Below are 17,006 nucleotides of genomic sequence, written 5' to 3' on the forward strand. Positions count from 1 at the left end.
CTCTTGCATTTCCATTTTTATGTTTCCCAAATGTGCCATGGATTTAATGTTGGAAACCATTTTTGTGGGAAAGTTGGGTGAAAATGTATCCCACTTTTTCTCTAGCCACCCTTACCTTGTGGAATTGATTGTGCCTTGCTGTTAATTGAGTCCTACAACATTTTGAGGGAAAGCCAGAAGCAGTGCTTGGGAAATGTGGTGTGGTGGGAGACAGAACTAGCCAGTTCTTTTGTGAGCCACTGTGGATCCTAGTCCAGGACAAAAGCAGTATATAAATGAAACAAATAAATACATGTGTACATGCTCTTTTTTCACATAAAGATATGAAAAAGACATCTCTCATATCAGAAATGTACTTCATTTGTTAAACTATTCCTCCCAAAAGAGAATTGGATGCATGCGTGGAATGTGCCTTCTTGAACCTGGCCCTAAGTTTCATATTGTGCACAAGGAATTACGTGTTTTGTGAAAACAAGAGATAGAGAGCAGGGAGTTACATTGTGTGCTTTCAAGCGGAATAGAAATTACTTGCAAACACGAATACTCCACAATGATTAAGTCTGGAATTTTGCAAATTACTTCCATATTAGATCTTTAAAATTAAACTTCTTTCTTCCCCTCCCCAATACGATAAAGCCCAAAACTGAGATTCAAGTGTAGCAATATCACTGATAGAAGCTCCCCAATTAATAATATTGCCTACAAAATGAAACTGATAATTTTAATATGATGTGTCAATAACAAACTATATGTTAATTGTGATATTGAAAAGCATCAATAAACTGGGTCATAATCCGGACTATCTGGGATGTCGTACAGTACTTCTCTCTTAGTTTTACATTTGAAATCTGGAATTGTTATATCTACTCACAACTTGAAACATGGCTGTTGCCTTTCTGTTATGAGCTAATGAAAAACATCATTTACACATGCATGGTACTCTTGCAAAATGAAATAAATATGTAGTACATTTAAGAGTCCTTCAATCATTAAAAAGAGAAAAATATTTTTAGGACACACATTTGTAGCAGGACATTTTTGCCAGTTGCCTCCCTGTGTTTCTCCCTGGTAGTCTGTATGTATTTTGTGCAGGTTCTTTGAAAAAACATAAGATGGACTGGAAGGCAATATTAAGTGCTTCCTTTCCCCTTCTCTCTAGTGAATGGCTATGGATATAAAGATATGTATTTCTAAAAGCATATGTCATTTCCATTTTCATTAGGCAACCATAGGCCAGTTTTGCTACTTGTCAGTCAGGATAATGTGTTCTCTATCTGGCGTCACAGCACAGACTCAGGCTATCATATTTTCCATTAATGCAACTGTACAATGATAACTTCACCTACCCATGACACTCCCAGAAGGAAACTATACTCACTAGATTTGGAAGAGGAAAGATCTTGAACCAACTTTGACTCACTTTTCAGTTTTGATAAAGCATTACAAAGTAGGCTGCAGATGTCTGTCCCCAGTAAAAAGGAATCGCTATGTCTCAAATTCTCATTGTATGCAGCTGCTCCCCCCCCCATATTTTCATGTTTGATTGTAACAACAAATATTAAAACACTTGTCATATGGATTTAAATGAAGAAAAAATAACAGAAATTCTCTATGTGTATAGGTAGGTTTTGGAGAGTTGCCATTCGACAGCACAGACAACTTCAGCAGCTGTCCTGATGTGTGTTTCCGGGTGGCTGACTACAATTTCTTGTGCCACAAGGTACTTGCTTTTCGACTTCAGGAGTGTTGTTTTTACTTGAATCATCCAACATGAACAAAGGGGAAAAACTTTTTTTATTTAAGACAAGTGGTCCCAAAAAGACATGCATGCATCCTGCTGCTGGTTTTTAAACTAAACTTGGAAAACACAATTATATTGCTCCCAATATTTCTTATTGCAATCCTGCCTAGTAAGTGAAGTATCTGCAGCATAATCATATGCATGTTTACTTGGAAGTAATTTCCACCGAGCTTCAGGGGCTTCCTTCTCATAAGGGTTCTTGGGTTAGTGCACCAAATTCACAAAAGGTTATTGGTAGACTTCTGTTATCTGGATAGCAGTAGGGGATAATCACAGCAGGACTACATTCATGGAAGCAATACATTAGTAGTCAAATAACTTACTTAAAAATAGACTGCAGTTTTATTATTTTCAAAATGATAAAGCTTACTAGATTGACAGTTTTTTCTCAATGCATTAAATGATTCTGTGTAGTTATTTCACTCAGACATATAACTGCAGTGCTCTGAGGCAGCAGAAACAGCAATTACAGATCTGCAGCTGCTTGCAATGAAGCTTCTGCCTGAAAATCAGAAAATCATTGCGTGTCCTTGGTTTCTGGAAGCAGTGATTGAACTGGCCAACGTAACTGCCTAAATCCAGTAACACTATAGATGTGTAGCTGAATAAAGGGGGGAACTAAATACAGTAGAGTCTCACTTATCCAACATTTGCGTATCCAATGTTCTGGATTATCCAAAACTGTTTGCCTCCCACCCAGATCCACGGTTGTTTCTCTTGGCAGCAAGGATTGAACTTTTTAAGAATTTAATTTCTGACAATGTTGTTACTGTAAGTTCATTTTATGCAATTCTATCTTTATTTGTAGTCAATTTGTTAGTAGAGCCCCGGTGGCGAAGTGCGTTAAAGCGCTGAGCTGCTGAACTTGCAGACCGAAAGGTCCCAGATTCAAATCCCGGGAGCGGCTTGAGCGCCCGCTGTTAGCTCCAGCTCCTGCCAACCTAGCAGTTCGAAAACATGCAAATGTGAGTAGATCAATAGGTACCACTCCGGTGGGAAGGTAACGGCGCTCCATGCAGTCATGCTGGCCACATGACCTTGGAGGGGGTTGCTTCTTGGCAGGGGGTTGGACTGGATGGCCCATGAGGTCTCTTCCAACTCTACCATTCTATGATTCTATGAGGTGTCTACGGATAATGCCGGCTCTTCGGCTTAGAGATGAAGATGAGCACCAACCTCCAGAATCAGACATCACTAGACTTAACGTCAGGGGAAACCTTTACCTTTACCTAATTTGTTAGTAGCCAATTTTTTTAGTAAATGTTTTCAATACATTGGTGCTAAATTAATAAATACAGTAATTACTATATAATGTTACCGTGCATTGAACTGCTTTTTCTGTCGATTTGTTGTAAAACATGTTTTGTGTGCTTAATTTGTAAAAGCATAACGTAATTTGACGTTTAATAGGCTTTTCCTTAATCTCTCCTTATTATCCAACATTTTCACTTATCCAACGTTCTGCCGGCCCGTTTATGTGGGATAAGTGAGACTCTACTGTAATGTGAAATAACGTGAGCATATATTTAGAATATTGAATATTCTTCTTTCCTTGGCTGAAAGAAGTGTTTCTGGGCTGCTTGGTTGGTTGGTTGCTTCCTTTATCTAATAAGATGCCAGTGTCTCAGGCCTGTTTTATATTTTGCTTGCAGGCGTTTTTCTGTGGCCGCAGTGACTATTTCAAAGCCCTCTTAGAGGATCATTTTTCTGAAAGCGAGGAGCTACAGACGCAGCCCAGCATTCCTGTGGTGACCCTTCATGACATTTCAGAGGAGATCTTTATCAGGGTCCTCTATTACATCTACAGTGATGACACAGAGGTGAGGCTTGGCTTCTTGGTCATCTGTGATTTGTTTATAGAACGGTCATCCCGGCAAGACTTTATTGCAATCCAGAGAGAAATGGCAAGGGACAGAATTGGCTCTGTGTAGTTTTGGTGTCAGTTTACATTGGCAAAGAGCTGCAAGGAGCACTAGACGGAGACATTAAATTTTATCAGTGTGGCCTAACTCCTTGGCAGTATCACAACCATAGGATCATGAGAATTGCCTTGTGAAATTGTCTTTGCTTATTTATTTGTCACTGAGACTCCATTTACACAGCCCTATAATACAGTTTAACTCGGTCATCACCACCCCCAGCTCCTTCAAGGTCAAGCCAGTCACTTCAAGGATACCGTCCATCCATCTTGCCCTTGGTTGGCCTCTCTTTTTCCTTCCATTTTCCCCAGCATCATTCTCTTCTCCAAGCTTTCCCTCTTCTCATTATGTGTCCAAAATACTTCATCTTTGCCTCTAATATCCTTCCCTCCAGTGAGCAGCTGGTGAGCATTATTTCCTGGAGTATAGACTGGTTGGATCTTCTTGCAGTCCAAGGCACTCTCAGGATTTTCCTCCAACACCACAGTTCAAAAGCGTCTATCTTCCTTCGCTCAGCCTTCCTTATGGTCCAGCTCTCGCATCCATAGGTTACTACGGGGAATACCATTGCTTTAACTATGCGGACCTTCTTTGCCAGTGTGATGTCTCTACTCTTCACTATTTTATCAAGATTCTATGAGTCTACATTGACCATATAATGCAGTTTCACTTCTAGCCTGGAGTAAAGCATAGGCCTGAGACTGATAAATGAGGTACTCAGGATTCGCAACAATAAGCAAGAAATTAGAGACATAAGTTAACCAATATGGGAGAATGCTAACTCATTTCAAACCCCATCTACATGCATTATATGATAGTGTAGATGGGGTCTGAAATGAGTTAGCATTCTCCCATAGCTTCTTATTGGTTCATTTACTTATGCCTCTAATTTCTTGCTTATTGTTGTGAATTCTGAACACCTCATTTATCAGTCTCAGGCCTATGCTTTACTCCGAGCTAGAAGTGAATTATATTCCATAGTAGGGCACTTGTTAATAATTGTTAGTGGTGGCTCTTTCTCCTGAAAAATATTTCCTTTATGTCAACATATTTCTCCTATTGTCAGTTCTTGTGCAGCTTATTTTTAGGTGCCAATGGAACAGTACCTACTTATGGAAATGAAAAAGCATTACAGTACACAGCGTGGCCCAGCTGCCACTAGAGGGCAGTACCAGCACATTGCAACATACCTAGAGATACAGTACATATATTTTGCTTTGTGTTACATTCTACTGCAACATTGAGACCAAAGTCATGGATATACATTCCCCCCTAATATTCCTAATTGGGACTGCTCCTTATAGTATGACTACTGCATCTTTTACTCAGTACCTGAGAAGTTACTTTAGTTTTGAAATAATAAGAACGCCATAAAAAAGTAGATGTGAAAATGCCTGGTGGCATCCTTGCTGTTCAAATGCTTATGAAAACATGTCTTATGCCGTCTTTTTTACATGATAACTGAACTTTGTCACTTGAGGATGTCATGGAGCTGGTTGTAATCATGAGCACCAGCAGTCCATCTCAGCGCACGAACAGTGCTGAACTTGCAGAGCAAGAAACCCATCAGCAAAGGCCCTTCACAGTAATGAGGACTTTCAGATGAAGCCTCTGTGAAACCTCTTGCTAATGTCCTGAAAAGCAAATATGCATCAAAACAACTTCCAACTCCCCTTGGCTGCTGGAGTGACAGGAGAAGTGGGAGGTAGAATTTTTGTCTCCAAAGAAACTGTGTCCATGCTGTCCATTGTAGAGAGCTCCAAAACACTGCATACTGGAAAGTAGGAGCATATTCAGAGCTGAAGAATAGCCGCCCCTGTCCCTCTCCAGGAGGTTTTAGATATTGGCTGATTCTTACTAAGAGCTACCTTCTCTTTTTTATCCATCATTTTTAGGGAAATAATATTTACCCTCAAAAGAGGCTGAAGGTGATCCTTTTCCAATAGCAAGCTTAGCTGCTATCCTGGTCTCACTCCCATGTTTATTGATCTGGAATGGATTTCATTTGGTGGGGACTAGTGTTGCTGGTCTGGACTGGTTGGAGAGTTAGGAGAGCACACTTTGCGGAATTAATTCTCTCTGAGGCTTTTCTGTCTCCCTTTTCCTTTGATCTGCCTTCCTGCAGGGCAAGAATGAAGCTGCCAGTAAGGCCATCTGTCTTTGTTTTCCTTTAGTTCATAAGGGAGGTTTGAAAGGACTCTTGTTATTGACCATTCCTTTTTTTAAAGACCAGGGCAGCTTTTTTGTAGCAGGACTAAAGCCTCTTTCTTCTTGGATAATGCCACAGGCCTTCACAGACTGAACACTTCTCCCTAACTTCTAGTGGGCATCTTTACTACCATCTTTGGTGTGCCAGCTACAGTGAGGTTTGTGGTGCTTTTTCATAGTGTCTGTTCCCCTTCTGTGTTTTGTTTTCAGTGCTGTTGGACTTTAAAATGTTCTTTGAAAAACAATATCAAATTCAAAAATGAAAATATATGTTGTTGAAAAAGGCTTGTCTACACCATCCTTAGATATAACTAGATTTTCCCATGAGTTATCACTGTGAGAGAACAGATATTGAGGAATTCAAATTACCCATGTCCATTACATTGATCTTTTTTGATCAGCAATAGTATGTCATTAAATGACTGCCTTTTGTGTATAGCAATGAATTAACAGCACAGTTGCTGGTCCAATTGTGTTATTCTCCATAACAAATGTATAGTTTTAGTTGAGCCTTTCAGTTATGTAGACTCAGAATAAACTTTTGTGGGAATTGTGCAAGAGTGTGGTTGTTTTTATTTCCAAACAGCAGCAACAATATTTGCTAGAAGCTGCAGGGTCCCATTTAAAGTGAGCCTCAAGAATTTGATCGGACAAACCTAAGAGGAAAAGTAGTTTGGGTGTTATGTGCTGGAAGTTCCTTGTCCTTAAGTGGGTAATTTAAAATGATGGAGGTTAGGAAATGTTGAAGCCAAATGGAGCAAAGAACTAATTAGGAGCATTGACTCTATAAAATAAAAGCACAATTTAGTTAGCTTTGGAGCATGTTAACATCTGTGAACGATACATGTCAAAATACTTGGTTGGCTTGTGTCATCCATCTAATTCATTCAAAAGGGATCCTTTATGGTAGATTATAGATTCCTGTTACATTCATCACCCTGGAAGCTCCTTCAGGAAATGTGTGAAAGGCACATCCCACCATAAGACACATATAAGTATTTGTGTTGGTCACCTGTATAAACCCCATCTGCTTAAATAAGATCAAATTCTGTGGCCTGGCATCTTATTTTCAGTGATAGAGTTTACTCTAAAGAGGTAGGAAGCAATAAGATCATGTGTCTTTCCCTTACACTGCTGAGAAAACCACCCTTATTGATGGGGCTATTTAAAGAGGATGTTCAATAAATGTGGGGAGATTAAGGACTCAGGACTTGGCATCTGGTTCTTATATATTTCCCCTCATTGGCATTTTGAGACAAACCCTGAATTATTCCCCTTGATTTGCTTTTCCACTCGCCAAAGCAATCCTTAGGTGGACAGTTGGATATCATCCCCAAAGCGCTGCCCTGGAGTATTCCCATTCACATAAGGGAAGTTGTGCCATAAATAAACCTCACATATAGCAAGTATAGACCTGGTAAAAACACATATTTGTAGAGGAACCAGAGAAAGGGGGAAGATAGAAGTACAGACAGATGCATAGAGGGAAAGAAGGAGCAGAAATGGACTCACAGAGTGTGAAGTGGAGGGGACACAGACATGAAGTGAGTGGGGAGAGCAAGAAGACACAGAGAAAATGCACACTTCATTACCCCCCTCCACACGCACACACTTGTTGATCATTCCCACTCATGTCATTTTCCCATCTGTCTTTGAAAACCATTTTTACAGGATGGTTTTCCTGCTGGTTGCTTAATTTTTTGCTTGGCTGCTCACCTCAGTTTGAAAAGTACATTAAGTTGAAAGTTGTTCTTTTGCCTTCCTCATCTCTGCACACTTTTTAATCCCCTTTCAGCTGATGATGGAGGAAGGCGAGGAGATGCAGAGGTTTGGTGGTGCCCCAGGAGCTCTCTCTGGGTGCTCCAGATGACTTTGGGGGTTTGATAAAAACTTCAGCACAAACCACCAGTAGCATATTATAATTTTTAAAAATCCTAATTTAGGTTCCATATATTACATGTTTTTTCTATATTGTAGAAAAAATATGTGTGTTATGCTGTGAAGAATAGTGCTTTAGTTGATTCAGTGATAAGTTATATAAACTCAGAGGAGAAAAGCCACTCCCTTGAGGGTAATTGTGAATTAATGTTCTTGCGACAGATTTAATTCACATGTACTTTCTGCTATCTCATGTTCATATCTTTTTCAGATTATGCAACATAATTGCTATTTGACATGGCTTTGGACTCTGGTGTGGGTAGTAATCCTATGACAGAGAGTTATTTAGCAACCTATTATCAAGTTATATAAACTACACTGAGCTGTTTCATGAGAACCTGGACTTTAATTATTATTATTGCTATTATTTCTGGGGTATTAAACAATGGGGCTTTCTTTTCTTCCCTTTAACGTGTTAATAACAAACCATCAAATACAAACAAATATAGCTTCTGTAGAACTGAATCTTGCACCTTCATCAAGTGATCTTTGGTTTGAACATGTGTACTAGGTTACCGCCCTTGGTCCAGTCGTAATTCTTAAGATCAGCTGAGACCACCTTCTTAGTGATATTTTCCAGCACTGAAAATGTAGAAAATGGCTGGTGGATGCCACTGAAGATCTTTGCAAGTCTGACACTCCGATTAGTGTTTCTCAAACTGCTCCTCCAGGGGTTTTGAACTTCAGCTGCCAGAAATCCCAGCCAGGCTACCAGCTGTTAGGAATTGTGAGAGCTGAAGTCTAAAACATCTGGAGGAGCACAGTTTGAGAATCTGCTTTAGATAAAGTATGACCTCTGTATCCACAGAATTGATATAAAGTTTCATTTATCCATGATCTCACTTAACCATTTGGTGCTTCCTGTACAAATAATACTCTGTTCTTTGTACTTCTGTCGTTCACCCCATTGAAAATAATAGGATTTGCTGATATTCCTGTGATGAAGAGAAATGTATCCCCCACAGATACAGGCTCATACTGTATGTATTCTTTGCTGGTACAAATTTGGACTGGCCGATGTGGGTCTGCTTAGTTTAGTTTTTCTCTCTGCATTGAAGGCTTTGAACAAGTTATAACACTCCTGGTTATTTATCTATATTAAGCTCACAAGTATAATATAAGTAACAGATGAAGCAGTGGAAATATTATAGTGAGTTGTACTTTTGCTTCTAGGCAAAATGTTGGGTGTGATCAGTGTCTTCCCTTTTCACTGAGGTGCCTTCCTCCAACAGCTGTCTCCTGAGAACGCCTACGAGGTGCTCTGTGTTGCAGACATGTATCTTTTGCCTGGACTCAAACGTCTTTGCGGGAGAACTTTGGCACAAGTTCTTGACGAGGACAGTGTTGTCAGCATCTGGAAGATTGCCAAGCTTTTCCAGCTAACCCGACTGGAGGATCAGTGCACAGAGTATATGGCAAAGATCATTGAAAAGGTAACAGGAGGAAGCTTTGCCTAGCTATGGATCACATACTTCATCTAGAAAACTGCTAACATTTTTCTATGATAAGGGACTGAAACACCTTATGAACCAGTACTACTAGCTTGTTGGTTAAATCTGATGGGGAATACACTCCAACAGTGTCTGGAGGCTTCCACACTCTCTATAGGGTGAGATGAAGAGAGAAAATGTTGAGCGAGAAGCTCTCCCACAAGCTTTGAGTCTTTGCCTGTAAAATTATCACATAAAGTTAGCTTCGGAGTCAACAATGGGATCTGTGGGTCACAAACCTTTCTATGCAATGGGCTTCCCTCAATATCTTGGTTGCTATAGTTGCTTCTAAAAGCCACTATAATTCTGTATACCACTTAGTGGTAACATGTATATTTTGTGAAATGAAGGCCCAGTTGATCTCTAGCCAAAATGCTCAATTAAGAAGGTAACATCAAAGACTTCTAAATTGACTCCCAGAGAGCTTGTGCCTGCCAGAGTAGTCTTTGTTTGGTGATCCACAGACAACAATTTGATTTGGAGTTTCTTATGTGCCTAATTCATATCTTTAGTGATCACTCTATAAAATTATTTGGTTTTGTCAGTTAGGAGCCATGCAGTTTTTATGCCAAGAAGATCTCCTGCAAAATGAGGAGATTCCTCAGTTTAATATATCAATGCCATGACCAGCATGCACGCTGCTTCAGCAAATTTCATGAAAAGGTATGGTGGCAACCATACTGCATCAGTATAGTTGGTGTACCTAGTGGCTAAGAGTTTAGTTTAAGGACGTCCCTTTCTCTAAATCTCATAAAACCACTAGATGATTTTGGAGACACAGCTCTTTTGTTGGACTAAACACTTCAGTCAATCCCACCCCCAAATATGTAATCTAAGAAAGAATCCCATTCGGATGTATAATGACTAGACTAGAAGGATGTGTGGAGTATATGAATATTTGAAATATACAACACAAATACTAAATACCTGTAATTGGTGCTACAGTGGGCTTAGCCAAGACATGTCTGCCACCTCCAGAGTTTTAGGGTTCACTTGGTTGTGACTACACTAGTTTTTCAGATTTATGTCTAGTCCCCCCCCCCTCTCCCAGGACAGGGACTCACAATGATTTACTTAAGAAGATGTTGATATTTTCAGATGCAGATGTAAACCAAAACAATGTCAGCTGACTGGAATCCGTGCTTTGTCCTCTGGTAAAGGAATGAACACTAAGCATCCATGAAGAAATACAGGCCTAATGATCACTACAAACTATATCTTATATTTACTCTTTGTTTTAAGGACCATCTATCTTGTTTTTTGTGGGAATATGAATTACTCCTTCCAGGCATGCTGTTTATGCATAATTCTAGAATTCGTAATAAAATAACCATCCCCAAAACCTGGAGCAGAAATTGCTTCCAAATTATGCTTTAAATGGTCAGTAGTGCCATTTGTAGCATTTTTCCCTGGAGCAAAGCAGACTCCCTGCTTTTCTGTTTCCTTTCACACTTGACCAGTTGTAGTATGGACAGAACCATGTGACAGGAACAATGTTGCTTCTACTAAGTGTTTTGGAGCCAAATCAATGAGCTGATTAAAAAAAAATAGCTATAATATGCACTCCTACATGAACTGCAGTCTTCATTACTTAACAGACTTCAGAAGAAGTGTGAAAATCTTTTCTCCTTGAGAAAACTCACAGAAGAAAATAATTTTATAACAGTTTCTCTGACACAAAAGGCTCCTCTCTTCTCTTCCAGCTCAAAAGAATCAGGCATTTCTTTCCTTGGCTTGCCACGGGCCCAGAACTGGCTCTTGGGGTGGTCTCTCTGCTCTAAATAAAAATGAGGCCTCTTGAACTTCAGTACTATTAAGTAGCCTGGGCGTTTTTCTTTTGCTACATCCAAGGCTACATCTACACTGAAGAATGAATGCAGTTTAACACTACCTTATCTGTGATGGCTTACTGCTGTGGAATCCTAGGATTTGTAGTTTAGTGAAGCACCAGCACTCTTCGGAAAAGAAGGTTAAAAATCTTGTAAAACTACAAACCCCATGATTCCATAACATTGTGCCATGGCAGCTAGCTAAAGTGTGTCATACTTCATTAATTCTTCATTGTAGATGCACCCCAAATTGACTTGGTATAAGAGGTAACTAGCAGTGACTTTACTTCATTAAATTAATACTGGATCTCAGAAACATGAGAGAGAAATATGTTTGATTTGGTCTTGTGGCTCACCTAAAACATCAAGACAAAAAGCTGTGATAAATATCTGGTGTTTATCTCAAGGATATGGAGCAAATGCTTTTTTTAAAGTGAGTGGAGGAAAATGATACAGAGCATTTAAAAATGTCTGAGTTGGATTATTATCCACAATGAAAGAGAGGTTTGTGACGAAGCAGATGTCATGCCCGCAACCTGTTCTGATCAGTGGCCAACATCCCTTCTTTTGGAAGGACGTGCCTTTCCTTCTGCAATTTGAATATACAATGGAACCTCAACTTAAGAACATTCCAACTTAAGAGTGTTTTGAGTTATAAGCTGTTGCTTGGCCCAGACTTCACTTTGACATATGAGCAGGGTCTTGAGTTAAGAGCTAGTGCTATTGGGAGTACTAGTGTAAGAGTACAGGGCTTTAGGGATTCAAGGGAGTAGCCTCCGTGCCTCGTTCTCTTGTCTGCTTTAGGAGATTGCTGTCCGCTTTGCTCTTTTCCGCTTTGAGGAACTATGGGTTAATCGATTTTGTGTAGTTTTTATTCCTGGTATGTTTGGCTTCATGAAAAAGAGAGAGATCAAAGGAGGGCGGGAGGCTGGAATGAGTCAAGTATGAAGAAAATGATGCTCCTGCCTCTTCACTTTGTACTTCCTTGCCACAACTTTATGCTCTACCATTTTAAAGTTGATCTTTTTTATTGTTCCATGTGAATGTGTAATGATACATTATTTGTTATTTGTTCTTTCTTATTTAGCAACATGTAACAAAAATGTGGGGTGGGGGTTTGGGGGCTGGAATTGATTAATAGCATTTCAGTGCATTCACTTTGAGATAAGAGATAAGAGCTCAGTCACAGAACAAATCAAACTCGTAACTCAAAGTATCACTGTACTTTGATTATGCACATTTTTGTGGGAAGCAAGAGTCTTTAGACATATGATGAAGAATTGTGCATTCTGGATCAGGATTCTTCCTTTGCAGAAAGGAAGAGAATATAAATCATAACATTTTGTTAGGTGTTTTCTCAAGTTTATATGGTTTCTTTCCCCCTATTTCTCTTACCTTTCCAGCTAGTGGAGCTTGAGGAGTTTGCAGCGGCAGTAAAGGAGAATGCGGAGGCAGTGGAGGAAAGACAGGAGACAGACTCCATTCCTCTTGTAGATGACATCCGCTTCCACATAACCAGTAATGTGCAAACGTACAGTGCCATTGAAGAGGCTAACCAAAAACTAGAGGCTCTAGATAATCTGCTAGCCAGCATTGGACTTGAATGTTAACCTGGGACAATCTCCTGTGTGACTTCATGGCAGATCAGCCCAGAGTTCAGTTAACAGTGCTATTGTCATTCTCTCTCTCTCCTTGCCCTTTGAATTTTGTTGTCCCTTCTTATTTTAATGCAAGAAATCACTTTCTGAGTTTTAAAATATCTATGATAGCCTTTATTTCTCCTAAGAATCATCAAACACAGCTCAGGTTTAAAATCTTTGCTGTTAATACATGATACTGTTAGCGTTATTTGCAAGCCCTATTTAATTAATGTATGATTTGATACATGTGGTATTATACGTAGTCTGGTGATGCTAATTGAAAATTGGTGCAATATGTAATGCAATGGCACGAGAGCTTTCAGCGAGGAGACTAACACAATATACATTCAAGGCAGTGGCTGGTTATGAATAAATCAAGATTGCTTTCCATGGTCCATATTATAAAGGGTAAGTATGGTGACAGACGCTTTTACAGAGCTTCAAGGATGTGGTGAGTAGATTTTTCTGCTGCTCGCCTTTCCGAAATAAATGATTGCTATGTTTCTTTATCCTGGAAACGTATCTTCTAGACGTGCACAACTGGGGCAGAGCAGAAGCTCAGCAATTCAGATGCCTTATTCTTCAGAAGCTCACATTCACTGACATTATTATCTTTTTATTCCACACTTTTGGCTTTACTTATTAAAGTACAGTGCTTTGCCAGGTTGCATGGGTTAACCTTTATCTGCGATGCAAAATGCTTGGTCACTTACTCTTTGGTTGTTGCTATTTAAACATGGAAGTTTAGCAAGGACTTCAGTTATTTCTATCTATTCCATTCCAGGTACTGAAGTGACATTTAATGGGTTTCCTTGTATCTGAAGGCTTAGTTGTTGTAGTACCCATAACCCTTAGATGCCAATATGGAGTATGTGTGTATGTGACATGGGGTCTTTTCCTTTGGAACAGAAGCCAAAACTCGTCCTTTTGAAGATCCTGTTATCCAAGGGAGTTGGGAAGAGTTGTCATACTGCCTACTCCATTTTTACCACTAGCTGTCAAACCATTTTGCACCACATTTGAATATATCCATATACCAAGATGGCATGATCTGTATACTGTAAAATTTGGAGTTCATTAACCAGATCACACAATTTTGATCTGTGCCCATTAGAGTATAGATATTTGACCGCATGGTGCTAATGGGCATGCACTAATATGCAAGTATGCACATGAAAAAGCTAATCTGTAGTTCCAGCAATTGTAAGCCACTGTATCAAGCTGATTGCTGCCAAGAGTAGCCAGAGAACTGCAGTGGGAGGTATTGCTCCCTCTTCTCTGTGAATGGCATCTATGGGTTAATGAAAATATACCTGCAAAGTAGCAGGAGAATGGCATAGAATACCCTCAATAGTCATGAGTTATCAATTCTTCAGATTGGCCTCTGGTAACCTGCATTAACATGATGGACATAAAATATACTACATAACTGGTTGAAGGTTGGGGAATTGTTAATGTGTGGACTAGGGTGGTAGTTGCCAGAGCTAAAATAATGCCTTCCAAAAGCTCGCGAACACCTCAAGTATGCTGTGCCTTGCCTCCCCACTGCTCACATTGAAATAACATGGAGGGCTGTATCTAACAGCCGGTTGGGCTGCACAATGCCCATTCTAGTTGACTTGTTTTTCTCCATTAATTACCAGATTTGCTAAGAGAGATCCCTTAAGGCTGCCAGGGATTAGTGATGTTTTAATGCAGGAAACTTTCTTGAGTCATCCTAGAAAGTATTTTGGCATTTCCTGCCTTGGTGGGATAAGAAAGGGAGAGAGAGTGTGATGGAAAAATTGAGAAACACAAGAAAAACGTGTGGTACAACATGGAAACTTTTAACACTAGCCAAGATCATGCAGGAGATCTGTACTGCATTGCCTCTGTAGAATTATGCATTTAAATTTATTAATTTGACAGGGAAATAAATGAATAGAATATGATTGCTTCTCAAGTAATACTGCTATTAAGTGTTACATTAACTTCAATAGAGACATTGACCTGGCGTATGTGATACTGATCCTCATTAACTTCAGCTTTCCATAATAATGCTTTCCAATAATAAGTTTCACATCCTCAGCTAAGGGTTGGTTTTGCCATTTTCCATGCCATGACAGTGATAAGAGCCCTTTGTTCTGTTCTTTCCCATTCCACTGCTTGTCTCTTTGTGGCTTGAATTTAGGTAGCATTGGGTAAACGCAGAAATTGGGCTTGTGCTCATCAGAAAGTATCTGCCAGGCTAGGAATACATCTTTGTTAAATGCTTTGTGAAAAAGGTGAAACAAAATGGAAGGAGGGAGGTATGTACGGTATATGTTTCAGGTTTCCTATATTAGGTATTCATAACACCAGAGAGGCATAGTAGTAGAACAAAGTGATTTGATCTAGATATCTCCAAAAGAATGAATATTGCCTACATGGCATTGCTTCGTTTGGGGTCTCCCAGAGATGCTGAGGCATTATGTCTTGTTTCACCTCTGTTCTGGAATATATCAAAGGACCCTTTATCAGTGTTGATTCTCTATACGAGTCTCCTTCAGGCCTAAACACATAAAATATATGCAACATAGAACCTATTTAGGAGTGACAAAGTGAGATGCATTTTCTTGAACGATGGAGAATCTTGAGGATGGCATTATGCAAAGGAAGGCAAAAGCTTTTTTAAAAAAAGGAACAGCGCAAATCCAAAATCATTTTGAGAAAGCTCAAATGCAAGAACTGTAAAGTAATGACTTAGCAAATCCACTATCAAACAAAGTTTGATGCTATAATGAAGGAAGCCTAGAGGCTGTCCTCTATCGTGGAATGCATCATCGTTATATTGGCAAAAGTTGATCGGAGTTACAGCCATCAGCATCCGGAGAACACAGGCTCCTCGCCTCTGGTCAAAAGCAATAAAAATTTATTCTATTAGGAATGGGTTTTCCATGAATTAATAGGAAGGGCCCTGCAGTTTTTTCCATTCTTTTTGAGATTTGGTTCTGTTCCTCAGTCTTCGTCTTAGCCATCTGAAACATTTTTCATGATATCTGTTGAATTCAAGCCAATGATATAAATACTTGGTTTTTATATGAATAACTCTGCCACTGAATTGCTAGAGCAAAAAATAAACACAAGGACACAGAGGGATCAGCACAGTCAAAGTGAAACAAATAGAAGAAATTGAGGATAAATACAACATTGGGATCCAGTGAAAGGTCAAGGGAATCAAAAGTTGGGCTGGCCTTTTCCAGTAACAGCTTTGCTCAGAGTACTGCATAAATTCAGAATGACTTATCGGCATGATTGTATTCAGTAGTTCTGCCTCCGAGTTCAAGATCCTCAGTGAATTGTCCCAGCATCCCAACTGTCTGAGATATGATTTACTTTATTGCCTTTTGCAAATCGGGGCTTGCAGGAGATGAGGTGGGCAAATACCACAAGCTGTGCAACCTTTGTTCAAAAATTACATACTTTAAGTGCAAAGAAAAGGGAGATTATGGGTTCCTTATATTTATTGAACATGTTCTTGCCTTTTGGTGCAACAGCATTGTAAACCAATTTAAAAGATTTTTCTTCTGATTATTTATAGTCCCTCTTGTTTACATTGGATTCATCTTCTGATGTTTGTTAAAGAGAATGTGCAAAGCTTTTCAGAATGGCAATATAATAATATATTTAATAGCTTAATATATAAGCATGTGTGAGACAATAAAGAGTCTATTTCATTAGATCTGCCTTTGCGATGCCTCATTTATTATTCTATTAACAAGTGCTGGGGGTCAAGTTTCAGGTTTACTCTTGTAGGAAAGGCTTTTGCTCTGTTCAAGTGTGACTTAACCGTGCTTTAATGAACACACGTCATAGGGAGGTTCTCTATGTGAGAAAGAAACCTGAAGAATTCAGGGATCTTGCCGACATGGAGAAGCATCTATGTGGACAGTAACACCTTGTCTTCAGATATTCACTTTGCATGTAAGGAAATTGGTGACAGAGGAGGGCAATGTTGAGAGCACCCATGAAAGGTCCCTTGGACCTGGGCTTCTTAAACGACCCCAAGTGGGGTCCCCTTCAATGTTGGGGTTATGAAAAATTAGACAACAGTAAAAGATTTCTGGATGCCATCCATTTACACAAATCTGTTAGCCACAACATGTGATGTTTACAGTGGACTCTGGAAAACATGCTTCAGCTGTACTTCACAAAAATGGAAA

The 17,006-nt window shown here is 39.5% G+C and overlaps 1 protein-coding gene across 2 annotated transcripts in view; it reads left to right on the forward strand.

Moving 5' to 3' along the window:
- Window positions 1–16,525, forward strand: part of abtb1 (ankyrin repeat and BTB domain containing 1) — a 39,653-nt gene extending 23,128 nt beyond the window's left edge. For both annotated transcript variants that reach the window (XM_003217728.4, XM_008105295.2), the window contains exons 9-12: window positions 1,622–1,720; window positions 3,454–3,621; window positions 9,099–9,299; window positions 12,589–16,525. In XM_003217728.4, the coding sequence (XP_003217776.1) occupies window positions 1,622–1,720; window positions 3,454–3,621; window positions 9,099–9,299; window positions 12,589–12,795 (675 nt within the window). In that variant the 3' untranslated portion in view covers window positions 12,796–16,525. The remainder of the gene's footprint in view (window positions 1–1,621; window positions 1,721–3,453; window positions 3,622–9,098; window positions 9,300–12,588) is intronic.
- Window positions 16,526–17,006: the final 481 nt, after the last annotated feature.

The sequence above is a fragment of the Anolis carolinensis genome, chromosome 2 (genome assembly GCF_035594765.1).
Source record: "Anolis carolinensis isolate JA03-04 chromosome 2, rAnoCar3.1.pri, whole genome shotgun sequence".
In the NCBI taxonomy this organism is placed as follows: domain Eukaryota; kingdom Metazoa; phylum Chordata; class Lepidosauria; order Squamata; family Dactyloidae; genus Anolis; species Anolis carolinensis.